This window comes from Prionailurus viverrinus, chromosome B4 (assembly GCF_022837055.1).
Source record: "Prionailurus viverrinus isolate Anna chromosome B4, UM_Priviv_1.0, whole genome shotgun sequence".
NCBI lineage: Eukaryota > Metazoa > Chordata > Mammalia > Carnivora > Felidae > Prionailurus > Prionailurus viverrinus.
The window spans coordinates 73003789-73018896 of NC_062567.1; the positions used below are offsets into that span (position 1 = coordinate 73003789).

Consider the following 15108-nt stretch of genomic DNA (forward strand, 5'->3'; position numbering starts at 1 on the left):
TAAGCCTGCCTTTCCTTTCTGGAATTGTGAAAATAGCTACACCTGAGTGAAGCCACGACCCTGTTCTGAAAAGAAACCAAAGAAGAAAAGAGAAAGCCAAGCAGAAAGGGTGCTGCTGTGGAGCTTTCGGCCCCTGAAGCCTATTGGCTTCAGCTGTGGTCGCGGCTTATTAGGACCTTATCATGTCCTTATTAGGACCCCAGCTCCCAACCTTGGGCTCAGGAGGATCCAGGTGACAGGTGATGGGTTCTAGCACTGGACCCAAAAGCTCAGAGATGACAGTGGGGGAGAAGAAGGGAGCTGGAGGGCTAGAATCCAACTAGAGGCTAGGGCTTAAACCAATGTGACCAGAAGGAAACCCAAGTGTGGTCCATAACCACACCATTAAGTTAGTCATTCCCATAAAGAGCCTGAAAGAGCACTGTTACGAATAACGCTCATACCTCCATGTGCACATTCACCAGAGTCGGCAGGAGTACTAATCCTGCCCACGCCCTGAACCTATCTCTAACCCTAATCCTCTGCCCGTCCCTAGATCTAGGTCTAACCTTAGCCTTAACCCTAACTTCAGACAACACTAACCCCTTCCTAAGCTCTAACGCTTGTCCCTAATCCTAAGACTTCCCCCCAGGGGAGGACCTAAAGGGCAGGGGGAGCTATGAAGCACCCCACCCCCCAAGGGCAACAACTGATCCCAGATGGCTGGAGAATTTCCCCCTCTCCCTAGGATTCTTTTGCTGTGGTAGCTGCCTCCCACCTCTCCCTGGATGTGTGAACTCTGACCCCTGTTGGCCTTTGGGGTATGTGTGGGGGTAGGGGAGTGGAGCCAGGAGCTGCTCAACCCTGCAATGACATCCCTTTCCCTTTTTCTCCATCTGCCAAGCCAGCACCAGCTTAGCTCTCATGGGCAGCAGAGGGGGAGGAGTAGAAACCTTATTGATCCGGGGTAGAAGGCACCTCTCATAAGCCTTGGGTTTCCAGTAAAGAACCCCCTGCAGAGAATGTCCAGTCTATAATCCAATGAATTATTAGATCCCCCAGCTCCCAAAGCAAGAAGTGAATGGGATGCCAGAGGCAGGAGAGGGGGCTTGGGCCCCTACTGGACGATGCCCAGAGTTGGGGAGAGTCAGCGTTTGGGGAGCTGAAGGGTTGGCAGCTGTCCCCAAGCACTCTCACCTGATTCCTAACTCCAAGAGCTGGAATGGGTATCAGCTTTCAGGCCTAGAAGCTGGGGCCTCTGAGCTGAGCTGACACACAAGGGCTGAAGAAGGGTAAAGGGAAGCAATGAATCCTGTTCTGGCCCTAATTAGACTTTCAACAAACCTGTTGTTTTCTCAGCCTCAGTTACCTTGTCAATTGAACAGGGATGGTTGCCAGTGCTTAGACCTCTCCTTCAAGAAGGTGGTGAGGTTCAGATGAGGGTCATGTACGTGAAAACTCTGGTCACTTGAACACTTGCTGACGCCTCTTCTGTGCCAGGCGTGTGCCAAAGGCTGGGGATACAGGGATGCGTGAGCCATCGTGCCTACCTGGAGAAGTTTATAGGGTGGCCAGGGAATCAAGCACATCGACTGGTATTGTCAGACGAAGAAGGGAGTGCAGTGAAGGCTCAGCGAAGTGTAAAGCCCTCTGCACACCCATGAGGTTTGATGAAAGACTCCCAGAATCAGTCCTCTGCATGGGAGCCCTCGCTTCCAGGGGCGGGGACTCCAAAGTGGGTAAGGAAGTGCAGAATGAGGCTGGGCCCTCAAGGGGCCATGCACCAAGAAAAAAGGTGTGTGGGAGGGGGAGGGCGGGGGGCAAGCAAAAGGGGTGTGGGATCTCTGCAAAGCATTACATAGAAGGTAATTCTTTTTCATGTTATGATCACCTGTGCCATTCTCACGAAGGGCTGTGCCTGGAAGGTATCACCATAGGCAAGTGTTGTCAGGAATGGGCCTGATGCCCCAGCTCTGCCCTATCCACCCAGGCTACCCTTCCACCCACTTCTGATCTTCAGGTGCCAGGTGCCACACACCCAGGGGGATCTGAGGCTGCCAGGGACCCCGGACACATGGTTGGCCTCAGCGGGTGAGGGAGGCACTAGTCCTGAAATACCCTGGGGGGGGGGAGCGGAAAAGCTGAGAGGAGTGAGACGGCAGGCCTGCGCAGTCCCCAGGGGGTCAGCAAGCCGGCACCACACACACCCTGCCACACGCACCCTGGAAAAACCCTGTCAGTGGGGCTGCAAATACCCCAGGGTCTAGCACCCCCCCCTCCCCACCTCAGGCTGGCTCAGTCCTCCTCTCCAGGCTAGAGGGAGAAAAATAACAAAATGAGGAGAAAATAAGCTGTTTGGCTGTGGTGTGAGCAGGAATATCCATACAGAGCTGCCCACCACTCACCCTTACTCACTCTTTCCACACCCAGCCGGGGCGCCCAGCATGAGACAGACCACCCCCCTGCCCCCTCCCCCGTCTGGGCTAAAAGCAGACGCTGGTGAGCGAGCAGCAGGTTATAAATATGCCCAGGGAACTGCCGCCAACTCGCTCCCTTGTCATTCCCTGGGAGGGGATAGGGTGGGGTGGCTCCTAGGGAGGAGCCAGGGCTGTTCCTGGGGCCCAGGAGGAAGTGGGGCTTCCAAGAGGCTACTGCACTTTTTTTTTTTTTTTGCCCTTTTCAAAGGGAAGGAACCCCCACCACTTCATTTTTCCTGGGCATTTGCTCATCTGCTCAGAGGTGGGGTTCCATCCTTCCCGGGCCACACTGAGGACCTCAGAAGGAAAGGGCCCAAGGCCACCCTGTGTCACGGTGCAGCCCGGCATCACTCCTCTTTCTCACATTCACTTACCCTCAGCAAAACCAGAGTTCATTCATTCATTCAACAGGCATTGACTGACGGCCTGCTGAGCACCAGGCCCGGGCATCAAAATACCTGCGAGCACAAGTGTCTGCACGTGTATGTGCACGCACGCACAGTGGCCCGGCTCCTGTGTGTTCACACCAGCACCGGTCCCTCTACGGACTTCTTGGCTTTAACCCGGCAGCCTCATCAGAAAGGGTAAAGCTTTAGGCTCCTTCCTGGTTCTGCCTCAGAGTAGGTTGGTGGAGGTGGAGGGTGTTGAGAGCAGGGCCCCTAAACATTCCTGCTTCCATTACTCCCCAGATAAATGAAGGGTCCTTTTTCTCCTCCTGCTCAATCATCTCCCAATGCAGGCGCCATGCCAGGAGAAAGAGCCACTTTGTGGGATGCCGGGGGCCACCTGCCCAGGCTGCCAGAGCCTCTTGCCTCCCAGTCACTTGCCAAGTAGGTGCCAAGCTGGGCAAAAGGGGGCAGTGCCACCCTGGGAAGCTTCCAGTTCTCCTCCCCCAAGGCCGAACCCCTCCCCTCTCCCTCCTCCCTATTAATCCTCGGAAGTGAAGGGGCCGTCCCTGGCGGCCCCTCGGCCCTATTGTGGCCCCTCGCCCTCCTCGGCTGGCGTCTAATTAACTCCTCCTGCCCCCGGTTTTGTGTGCCCCCCTTACCCCACCTTGTCGGCCCCGCCCCTCCGCTCGGCCTGCTCCCCCCCACGGACATTCCAGCCCGGCCGGGGCTGGTGTGCCAGGGCAACCAGGGCCGGACCAAGGCCTAATCCTCCCGCCGCCTGGCCCGGCTGGGGGAGCCCCACTCACCTCCCCGCTCTCTGGGGGCTGCCCGGCTCTGCTGCGGCGGAGACACACAATCAGGACAAAGGCGCAGCCCCCAGGGGGCTAACTCAGCCTTCACGCCCAGGTTGTGCGGCATTTGGGGAGTTTAATGAATTGTCCATCACGCCTTTCAGGGCCCGCCCGTCAGCCTGGATTAATCTTCGGAGCCCTGGTGGGGTAGGAGACACTAAGCCTGTATTTATTACTCTCCCATTGTCACTAATTGAGGTAATTATCTGTGACTCTGGCCTGGCCAACAATGCGGCATTCACTCCCGGGACCTCGATGGGCCTGGCTCCCACTCTCAGCACCAACCCTCCCTCCTCTCTTCTCCCAAACCCGCCAAGGGCTAAGTTGGGCCCTGGAGCATGTTGGGAAAGTGGACAATGTCCCACAATGCTTCACCTCTCAACCAGTGTCTCCCACAGCCACCACCATGGAGTCACAGCTAGGGAGAGGCCTGCCCCCCCCCACCCCGCCAAAGTAGATGAGAAAAAGAAGGCAGCCTGTCTAGGGACAGGTTTGGCTGGCAGAGCCCCCAGGCCACAGAGGGGCATGTTTCTGAGCTCTTTGGTTTTCTGGACACTCCAGCTCCTTACCTCTGGGCTGGTGACACCAGGATCTCATAGGGTCCTTCTGTGGATCCACATGAGTGGTCATGTTCCTATAACCTCCAGAAGTCTAGAATATTAGGAGGCCCTAATCCATAGCAGACGTACTCTCAGGAGATCCCTAGAGCTGCTAGAGCTGACAGTGTGGCTGTGGATGTGATGGGGGAGGTTGGGAGAAAGACTAGGAAAGGGCTGGTCAGGGAGCTCCGAGAGGGCAAGAGGAGTCATCCAAGCAGGCAGCATCTAAGGGTCACACTCATGTGGCCATGCAGCAACCATAGGGAGAAACTCAGATTTGGAGGGGTGAACAGTGCCAAAGAGTAGACTTCTCATGGAGATGGCTTCCCAGGTCAAGGGGATTGGCTTGGCGAGTGTGTGTGTGTGTGTGTGTGTGTGTGTGTGTGTAAATGAAAGAGAGCGATAGCAAAAAAAAAAAAATTTTGGTTTTTGGTTAAGACTAGATGTCAAGCTCTTGAAGGCAGGGGCTATGATTGTTCACTGCTGTTTTTCCAAGAGCCTAACATTGTACCTGACACATAGTAGGTACTGTCACGTGAATGAATGGATACATGAGGCTGGTACTTGCAGTGGGGTTGGGGGTCTGTTGGCTCTGCTTTTCCATAGCTGCACTTAGCCTTTTCATTCTGTCTCAGCACTTGCTGGAAGGAAATGTCTAGACCATCCAGGGACAGTTCTTGGATGGGCACTCCTCCAACTGCAAACATTTTAAGGACCTTGGCTGAACACAGAACTACAGTCAGAACAGCGCCACCTTGTGGTGCCTCTTGGAAGAGCTCCTGGAGAGACCAGCAAAGAAAGCAGGGGTTTATCCCTATGCTGGGGTGAGGGGTGGAAGGACACCAGGCAGCAGCCCCCTCTCCTCCCATTTATCTGACCCTGAATTGCTGTGCCAGTGTTCCTGTTACACAGTTTTATCATTTCTTCCTACCTTCTGACAGCATTTGCTGGGAGCCTGCTCCAGGCCCAGCTTGTAGTGGATACAGAGCTAAGTCAAAGGCACTACCCTTAAGTAGCTTATGGTCCAGCAGGAGATTCCACAACATAACAAGACCAACGAAGGCCGGCCGTATCAAGCAGCAGAGAAAACAATGCTATAGGTGTTGAGGAGGCAACGGGGACATTCGCAGCTCAAAACCTCTCTGCCCCTCCCCTCTTCCTCAATCCCTCTCGCTAAAGCTCAAACGTTTTATCCTTGCTTTCCAGAGACACTTCATGATTTGGCTCACACACATCATTCCAAGGTCCTTGCTCCTCTGAATTCCCCACTGACTCTGTTCCCCGTGAAAGCTTTGGGCTTTCCCACCTCTCTACCTTTGCTCATGCCCTGGAAAGCACCTCTTCCCCATCTCCCCCTGTTGAAACCTATCTCAGGTGTCCCTCCCTACATTCAGCCCTTCTCATACCCCTTGGCAAAGTGGCCTTGCCTCCTGAAGCAGCTTCTGGGTAGGGCTTTCATGAACAGCATGTACAGGCTGTCCCATGGATGGTTATCTGCGTGTTTCCTGTCCTCCTACTAGGCTTCCACCTTCCTGAGGACTGTGGGCTCTGTGCTTGGCATTCCTTGTAGCACTGAGCTAGGCATATCATATGTCCTCATTAAGAAAAGAGATGGATGGATGAATGGATGAGTGAATGGATGAACGAACAGATGGATAAATGGGTGAATGGATGGACAGAGGGATTGGTAGCTGGCTGGATAAATGGACAAGTGAGATGTATAGATGGATGCATGCATGCATGATGGATAGATGGATGGAGGAAGCAGCTATTCTTTAAAAGGACACAGAAAGGGGCACCTGGGTGGCTCAGTCAGTTAAGCGTCTGATTTCGGCTCAGGTCGCAATCTGACATTTGGTGAGTTTGAGTCATATCAGGCTCACTGCTGTCAGCATGGAGTTCGAGCTCAAGCTCACCTAGGCTCCTCTGTTCCCCTCTCTCTCCGCCCCTCCCCTGCTCGTGCTCTTTCTCTCAAAAATGAACATTTTTAAAGTAATAATAAAATAAAAGGAGTCATAAAGGGGGACCTGGGTGGCACAGTCAGTTAAGCCTCCGACTCCTGACCCTGGCTCAGTTCATGATCTCATGGTTCGTGGGTTCGAGCCCCGCATCGGGCTCTGCACTGATGGTGCAGAGCCTGCTTGGGATTCTGTCTTTCCTTCCCTCCGCCCCTCCCCTTCTTGTTCTCTCTCTCTCTCTCAAAATAAATAAATTAATTAAAAAAAAAAAAGGACCCATAAAAAGCTATGTAGTATCCAGGGCTCCAAGGGAGGAAGCCCCACCAAGACATGCCAAGACATGCAGGGGAGAGGACAGTAGGCAGACTGAGTCTTCCTTCACTAACAAATTCACCCTCAGTAAGCCATCTCTCAGAGTCCTTAGGTATATTCCCACTCCCAGAAGTCATAGTCGGGGACCTTCTCCTTCCTTCATGCTTGCCTGGATCCTCAGGAAGGCCTTCATTAACATATGTTATGTATACAGTCTACACTGTAATGCCTTTGTGGGTTTCCTCTCCCGCATCCCTCACTCGCCCTATCTCACACAGAGATAGAGATCTCACCCTAGACCGGAAGCTCCCTTTAAACAGGAACCAGGTCTGAGTCTCTTGTGTGTCCCTAGGGCCTGGCACACATGTTTAATGAATGAGTGAACAAATGAATGAGTGAATGCTCACCTTTCCCCACAGGCACACTTTGCACACTCCCTATAGACTCAGGTCCAGCCAGAACTCTCCTGGTTCTCTCCTTCTCATACTCCAGACACACACTCCTGACCCTGAATCCTCTAAAGTCCCATAATTACGGCCTGGTTCTTTGTTATCCATTTGTGACCGATCTAGGGAAGTTCCAGGGCTCCCACGAGAGTCTGAAAGGGGAAGGGGCCCGCTGGGCCTTTAAAGCCATATTAACTGGCCCCCCCCCCCCCCCGTTTGGGACAACAGAAAAGGGCTTCCCGGGAAGAACCTGGCTGTTGGGAGGGTAGTGTCCTGCTGCCCCAACCTGACCACGCCCTCCTGCGTCTGCTGTCCCTACACCTGACCTGTGAGGCTGTCCCAAGGTTGGGGGTGGTTGTGGCCTCTGTCTCAAGGCTGACCAGCTGGCAGACGCAGCCAGATTTAGAAGTCATTTTCGCAGCAGGGAGCCTCCAGCCTCCCACCCACAGTGCCACGCAGGGCCAGTCTGAGATATGGCTCACCAAGGGCTGGCCCCCAGACCTGCAGTCACTCCTCTCCTCCTCTCTATCCCTTTCTCCCCAGATCTTTAGCAGCTCGCGCTGACTCCACCCTTAGGCAAAGATGGAGGAAGTCCTGGGGAAGGGGTGTGGGTTGTATCTCCGCTCTAACTACCCAGAGGTTCCATGTACACCATTCACCCATTCAAGGGACTCTCTCCATCCCAGACCTCCCCGCTCCTCTTGACCTGGCCTCTGCTGCCTGTCCCACCTCTTGCCCTATCTCTGCTTCCCCATCCTCCTGTTCCTAAACCCCCAAATACTAATGAGATAGCTCTAGAGATAAATCATAATCAGAGCTTAACGCTTATGTATTACTTCCTATGTACCAGGCATTGTTCTAAGTGCTTTTACATATTGAATCGTTTAATCCTCCCCACAGGCCTATGAGAAAGGCACTATTAATAACCCCATCTTATCACTGAGGACCCCAAGACGCAGGGAGGTTGAGTAATTGCCCAAGATCACACAGCTGATGTGAGGTAGGGGCAAGATCTAAAGCCATGCTGCCAGGCCCCCGAGTCCATGCTCTAAACACCACACTACACCATTTCTCTGGTAACGGTAGTAGTGTGGGTGAGCTCTGAGAGCCTGGCCTCCTGGGTGTTCAGCCCCGAAGAGGCTTTCGCAGCATGGCGGAGTCTACCTCCCACTATCCTGCACGGCTCACCTCTTCTACTAGCCCAAGAGCCTGGAGCCCCTGGGCTGTAGCAAACTCCAGCCAGATGCTCTCACCACTGCCCTGGCCTTCCTCGGTCTTCCTCCTGGCCTGAAGGCCATTCTCTTCTCAAGCCCAGAGGCCCAAGGCCCATTCTCCCTAGTGGGCCAGCCTCACCGCAGCTTGCCCTCAGTTTTCACTCCTGCCTTATCTTCTGTAAGTGCTCCGAATGTTCCCTCAACTCCAGTCTAAGCAGACCATTTGGGAATTTCCTACACATACTGTTTCCCCATATCCGTGCTCCCATTTTTGCTCTTCCCTCTGCTTGGAACCCCTTTCCCCAGATTCTATTTCAGATGTCTCCTCCTTCGGGGGGGAGCCTTTCCTGAGCTCATAAAATCCATACAATCTCCCTGGTTTGACTCCTTGTAGTACTTACCACTCCCTGCTCACTACTATCGTTGTGTGTTTTCATCTTCACCCCGTTGTCAGGCAGGCCTTACTTACTCCTCTCTTTCCTGGAGCCCAACCCAGCGCCCGGTTCCTCTCAGGTGCTCAGTAAGTGCTCAATAGTTAGAATCGACCTGTACGTAGAAGGTAGACTGACCTTAGGAAACTCTGATCTCTGCCCAAAGTGAGGTGAACCTCACTTCCTTTACCTCCTCCCCAGCAAGAGCTAACTTGAAACCTGACTTTATGGGTCCCAGGCAGGTTCTGGGATGAACTCTCCAGGGTGATTCCGATCAATGCTCTCCCTTCAGGTTCAGAAGCCCGAGGAGACACTCCCCCCTTCACTGAACCTAGGTCAGCTTGCCACAGGCTGTGGTCCAGCGCGACCTCCCAAACTGCCCTGCCTAGTCTGTCTGGGGAGGGTAGGGAGTGACATGGAGATAACGGGAGACCCAAATCAGAAGTGGTTTGAGAATGGGGCTGGGGCTCTGAACGCAGAGTTCGAGCTGGTGGACTCGTAGGGATGGGGGCAGAGGCGGGCGAGCCAGGACTCTGCGACTGAGTCTGGGCGAAGCCCCCGCGCCCGCGGAGTCGGCGGCTAAATTTACCCAGGCTGACTCAGCCCTTGCCCGGAATGGGGGGTGGGGGGAGTGCGCCGGGGCAGTGGGAAGAGCCAGCGGGGGTGGGGTGGGGGGCAAGGAAGGAAGAGTCCGGACTAGGGGAGACAGGGTTGAGCCGGGAGTTTCCATCCAAGAAAGGAGTCCCCCCAGCCCCCCCACCAAGTGGGAAGAAACTGGAACCCTGGGGGAAGGACAACGGAGAGAGGGAGTAGGTCGGGTCGGTGAAAGGAAGAACATGCCAAGATTGGACAAAGGGAAGCTTAGATTTATTGAGCGCCTACTGTGTGCCAGGCACTGTGCAAGGCGCTTTACATACATTATCGCATAAAATCCTCACAACAACCCTGCGAGGTAGGTGTTTATAAACCCCCATTTGACAGATGAGGAAACTGAGGCTCAGGGAGGTGAAGTGATTTGGCCAAATTCGCATGGCTAGTAAATAGAGACAGAGCTCTGCAAGATGGTAGAGAAAAAAGACTTCAGTGTCTGGGTCCCAAGCCACTTGGCGTGGGTGAGTACAAAGAGGGGCTCCGCGCGCTCCAGAAGTCTAGAAGGCCAGAGGACTGCCCCCGACCTCACACGGCTGGAAGGCGGGGGACCGGCGCGCAGTAACTGGGAATCAACTGGTTAACTAGCAGTGCCTGGGTACGGGGCGGGGGACTCGGGAATTAGCTACTGGGGAAATCCGCGACCTGCGCGCGCCCCATAGTGGCTACAGCGAGTATCACACCCCACACCTACAGGCTTTTGGGGACCAGCCTCCCTCTTCCTTCCCTGGCCAAGGTTTCTGGAAGAGGCAGAGATGCAAGAAATTTTCAGGGTTCTTTCAGATGAGTGATACCACCGGGGTGTGAAATTGTGGTAACAATTCATAGCATCACTAAGGAACACTGGGGAGGAGGAAAAGGGGAAGGCCCAAAGAGGTCCCAAGCTGATTCACTGGCTGCCTTCCCTCCCCAGCTCAGACCACTGCAGGCCAGGGACAGTGACAAGGCCACACTCCTGCTCTGCTTTGGGGAGCCCTCACCTAAACCTAAGATACTGGGATAGAAGCCCTCACCCACTCACTCAGATCTTCTGCAAACCTTGGACAATCTCTTGAGTTGTGAACGAGTGCAGGTGAAAATGAAGCCACCCAGGGACACTCAGACTCCGTACATTTATTCCCAATTCTCTTTCTTGGCCTGTGGAGGAGGGGATAAGATACAAATCCTCCCCCAAGGATCCAAAACATCAGAGATGATGTTAGGACTCCCTCATTTTACATATTAGTAGGCCTGGAGAAGGGAAGTGACTTGCCTAAGGTCACCCAGCAGGCAGTGTCAGAGTTGGGATTGGAACCTTGTTTGGGGCCTTGTGACACCAAAGTAAGCCCTCTTCCTATTTTGCTGGTTGCTTCTGGGTCCCTTCCTCTTCTGCCAAAGGCCTCTATGTCACCTGGTCACCTCACTCAGAAGCCTCTTCCATCACTTTCTCCCTCCAGCCCAGAGACTCTGCCCTAAGTTGCCCTCCTATGACTATACCATCCCTGCCCTCCCTCCTGGTCCTGGCTAGGTCTCTCTGCTCAGCTCCACAACTAGTTCATCCGCCCCTGGTGAAGATTTTACCCCAGTGCCCTGAATGGAGCAGGGATTAAGGTCAACTGCTCATCCTCGCCTCTCCCGGAAAGGAAAGGAAGGGAAAGGAAAGTAAGAAAGGAAAGGACAAAGAAAAGAAAAAAAAAAAGAAACCATGAATTGCCACATGCTCCCTTTCCTTTCAATCGGGCGGCTGCTATTTCAAGTGTGGGAACGGCTATGGGTAAGGGGTACAAGGAAGTCTGTGAGGAAGAAAGAGGACCAGTGGGCCCAAAGATGGAAAGGTTGGGGAACACAAATACAAGAAAGGGCCTCTCACTGCTGCTTCCTATTTCCCTGTGGCATCCCCTTAGTGTCCCTTTCTCCGAAGAAGGCCTCCTCGGTTCGGTTGATGACATCTAGAATCTCTCGGATACTGTCGCTCAGCTCTGCCGTCTTCCCGCCTTCCCCGGGCCGGGGCCGCTCATTTCGCCAGGAGGCGCCCGAGGCTTCGGTGTCGCTTCCATCAGAAGAGCCGCTGTGGACGCTGAGCTCCGCAGCTTCGTCTGAGTCCGAGTCCGGGGCAGTGTGACGCCGGATGCGGGACACGGCTTCCCGCAGGGCCCCGGCGTAGGGCCCTGGGGTCCGCGCCCAGCCCCGGCCCGCGCGCCGCGGGACAGCCGCCACTTCCTCCGAGCCCTCGGCACTGCCCGCGCCTCCCGAAGCCGGTGGGCCTAAGACTGAGCGCTCTGGGCTACCTGGCTGCGCGGGGGCGTCCTGCAGGTTTACTTCGCCAACCGGGAGCCCCAAGATGCGCGAGGCGCGCTCCTCCAAGGAGGAGTCCGGGGGCTTCCCGCCCTCAGCTTCGAACCCTCGCCCCCCACCAAGCTGGTGTGAAAGGCGACTGCTCAACAGCAGTTTTTGGCATGGGGAGGAAAAGGCCGCGACTCCCTCGACCTCTTCCTTGTTGGGCTTCGGTTGGTTAGGGGCATCCCCCCCGACGCGCGGCACCCCATTGGGCAGAAGCTGTACATGCTGGGTTCGAGGGGTTGGAACGTACTGGGAGCGTATCACCACGCACGTGGCGTCAATGACAAAGACGCCTTCTCCCCGAGCAGGGCCGCGGGAGCTGCGGGGCAGGGTGTGGGCGCGGCGGGCCCCTTTCCAACCCTCCAAGGTCTCAGGTCCTGCCCCCTCTCTATGACCCAGGGACTCTCTCCATCCAGTGCCTCCTGGAGCCCAGGGTCTGGGGAGGGTCTGGCTATGTCGCGGTGCCTGCCTTTTAAGGGAGGGAATCCAGCATTTGGGGAGCCAGCTCTGTTCCCTACTTTCTTTCCCTTCCCCGGGGCCCTTGAGATGGGGCCTGGACCTGGGAGCGGGACGCGGTGGGCTGGGAGTCGCAGCGGCCAACCCCGCAGGAGCTGTCTCCGAGCTTGGGCTCCCAGCAGCTTTGGCTTGGGGATGGCTGTCACTACCACTATTCGGGCCGGCACTAGCCAGCCCCAGGCTTTTCTCCACGGCCCCTTTGCCGGACTCCAGCCTTGGCCTGGCTGTTCCACAGCCTGGGGATCCCCCCAGGAGACCCCGTCCCTGTCGGAGACCCCAAGCCCCGAGGACGTCCCGATAGATCCGAGGATCCAGCCTCTTCTTTGTGAACCCTCCCTCTGTCCTGGCCGGAGTCGGAGCACAGGCTGCTGAGGCGGGCGCCTGGGAGGGCTCGGGGCCTCGCTTAGACCCCAAGGTCCTGTGGGGGCCTTCGTAAGAAGGTGGAGCCACGTAGGGTGGCGGGCGGTCCCAGCGTCGTCGCAGGGCCGTCCCGGCTGCGCCCCTTAGCAGCAGGTGTGCCTCGTAGCTGGGGGGCCCTGACCGCCTACCTCCCCAGGGCCCCGCCCACGCCGCCCCTGGGTCGCTCTGAGGCTGCGCGGATGGACGGGGCGGTCGCCCCGCCAGCCCCAGGCGCTCGGGTCGTGAAGGAGCTGAGGGCCCTACAGGCTGGGCCACCCGAGGGGCGTTCCGAGGTTCCGGGCGGGGCCGACCGAGGGGGCTCCTTCGGGCCCCACCAGCCTTGCGCCTTTTTCGCTCGGTCTCCTTGGCCTCCCGCTCTTGCGATGCCGCTTTCCTTTTCTCTTGCTCCCGGGCTCGGGCCTCGGCCGGGGGCCCCGCCCGCCAGTTGGTCGCCTCCTGCAGCACCCTGGAGGCCCAGGGACGGCGGGGCGGCGGTTCAGGGGATCCCGAGCGCGGCCCACACCTGGGACAATGAGCAGGAACCCAGGTGAGCAGTTTGTGGGGGAAGGGGGCCGAAATCCGGGGAGCTGGGAGCACTGGAGACCATTTGGGGCAGGTGTGTGGAGGGGTGTGTGTGAGTGTGTGTGCGTGTGCACGTGCGTATACGTTAGGGCTGAAGTCGAAGCCGGACTCCTCACCATCTCTCCATGCACACTTTAACAGCGTCTGCCCCATCTCACCTCTTGCCCTTCCTCACACCCACTCCTGCCCCCCAAAACAGTGCGGGACGAGTCAGGCCCCAGCCCTCGGGATGGGGTGGGGGGAGGCGTGGGAAAGAGAAGGGGGACCAGCAGCACTGGCTGGTGCCTGCGGGGAGGTCCGGACCCCACTCCCCGCCCCACCACTCTCTTCCCGTCACCCCTCCTTCACTCACGTGCGGCTCTGGGGCCCACGGGCCCAGTGGCTGGCTTGGAAGTCCATGGGCTGTCGAGGAGGGGCGCGGCGACTATAATGACAGGAAATTGTCTTCACTTCGATCACCAGCAGCTTGGATTTCTGCACCCAGAGGCAGCTGCCAGACTCCTCATCCTGGGGCTCCCGGGGGCTGTCGGGCCCCTCGGAGAATAGCTGGCCATCCAGCATCCTGCCCCACCCCACCCCGGCCCCCCACCCTCCCACCCGCCCCGAGAGCCCCCTCCCAGCCCGAGGAGCCGGCGCCCACTGCAGAGCGAACGGGGCCAGAGACTGGGGACTATATATACCCGGGCACACGTGTGTGCCTGTCTGTGTGTGTGTGCGCGCGCGCATGTGACACGGCGCGGCGCGGACGGCACAGCGCTGTTACCTCCCCCATGTGCACGGCCGCCCCCTGGGGCCCGGGATTGGGCGCCCCTTCCCATTGCTCATGTCCCCCAAGCCTGATGGGACCTGCATGAGTGGGCAGGGGACTTCTAATTCTTGCCAAGCTGACGGTGCCCCTCCCCCACCCCCATTTCTTCAAGCTTCCTGTCGTTTTAATCCTTCCCTCTTCTGCTTGTCGGGGTGCCCGACCACCAGGGTTCTGCCTCTGACTTCCTGCCTCGGATTTCAGTTTCCCGGACAGGGAGGTGATGGGAATGGAAGTCAAGGTCTCTGCCTGCCACTCTCCGCTGGTTTCCATGGGGTTGGGGTGCAGGGGGTCTATTTTTAGCGGCAGTGGCTGTTCGGGTGCAGAGAGATGAGTAACCAGCTTCCATGCGGTGGAGGGAGGAGGCGGTGGTTTTCACACAGCTTTTATGTGACTCTGGGGGAGAGCTGCCTCCCCCAAGCCCAGAAAGGGTAACCTCCACACCCTTAACTCCTTACCCTCTCAGTGTTGCAGCCCAGGGCTGCTTGTACAGCTGCACACAGGAGTCTGTCTTGGCCATCCTAACTGTCCCACACTCCTGTTCCACATGTTTGTCCTTGGGGACCTATGGAGCCCTCTCCCCGCAGCAGGCTCTCTCCCCCAATCCAGGAGCCAGGACTTGGGGGTCATACTGTTCTGTGCCCACACAGCTCTGCTGAGCCTTATGGAGGACAGACCACGGTGGTTATGCATTTGCACCCTTTCAGAAGGGATGGAGGAGGAATACTGTGCTCTCTTGGCAAAACCAACCCCCTAGCAACTGAAATGATGAAAGTGGCCCCCACTTCCCAGGGTAGAGCTCCCCCTCACCACTACCACAATCCCTGGCTCACTTCCCCCCCCCCCCCCCCCACCTGAAGTGGTGCTTAAGATGGTCACCTTTTAGGATCATTCTGTCCCAGGGGCAGAAGGTGTTGCTTACATCTACATGATCCCTCCCCCCAAGCCTATACCAGGTGTCCCCTGATTCACCATGGTAATGTTAGTGGCAGCACAGCCCACGCCAACCCTTCCATGCAGAGACTTAGCAACCATGCCTGGCAACCATGGCAGCAGCTCCAGTGGAGGAGACGGGTGCAGGGAGGTGGGAGAAGAGTGTGTATGGCAATGGTTGCTGAGGAAGAAGGGATAATTTGCCTCTTCTAAGAGGACTAAGTAAGAATAAGCTATGAGGCTCCTCAAT

General features: G+C 56.7%; 1 protein-coding gene across 1 annotated transcript; it reads right to left on the reverse strand.

Moving 5' to 3' along the window:
• Positions 1 to 11149: 11149 nt before the first annotated feature.
• Positions 11150 to 13681, reverse strand: DDN (dendrin). The gene is made up of 2 exons (XM_047865174.1): positions 13473 to 13681; positions 11150 to 13061 (listed from the first exon to the last, which is right to left on the reverse strand). The coding sequence occupies exons 1-2, from the start codon at positions 13679 to 13681 to the stop codon at positions 11150 to 11152; spliced, it is 2121 nt and encodes a 706-aa protein (XP_047721130.1).
• Positions 13682 to 15108: the final 1427 nt, after the last annotated feature.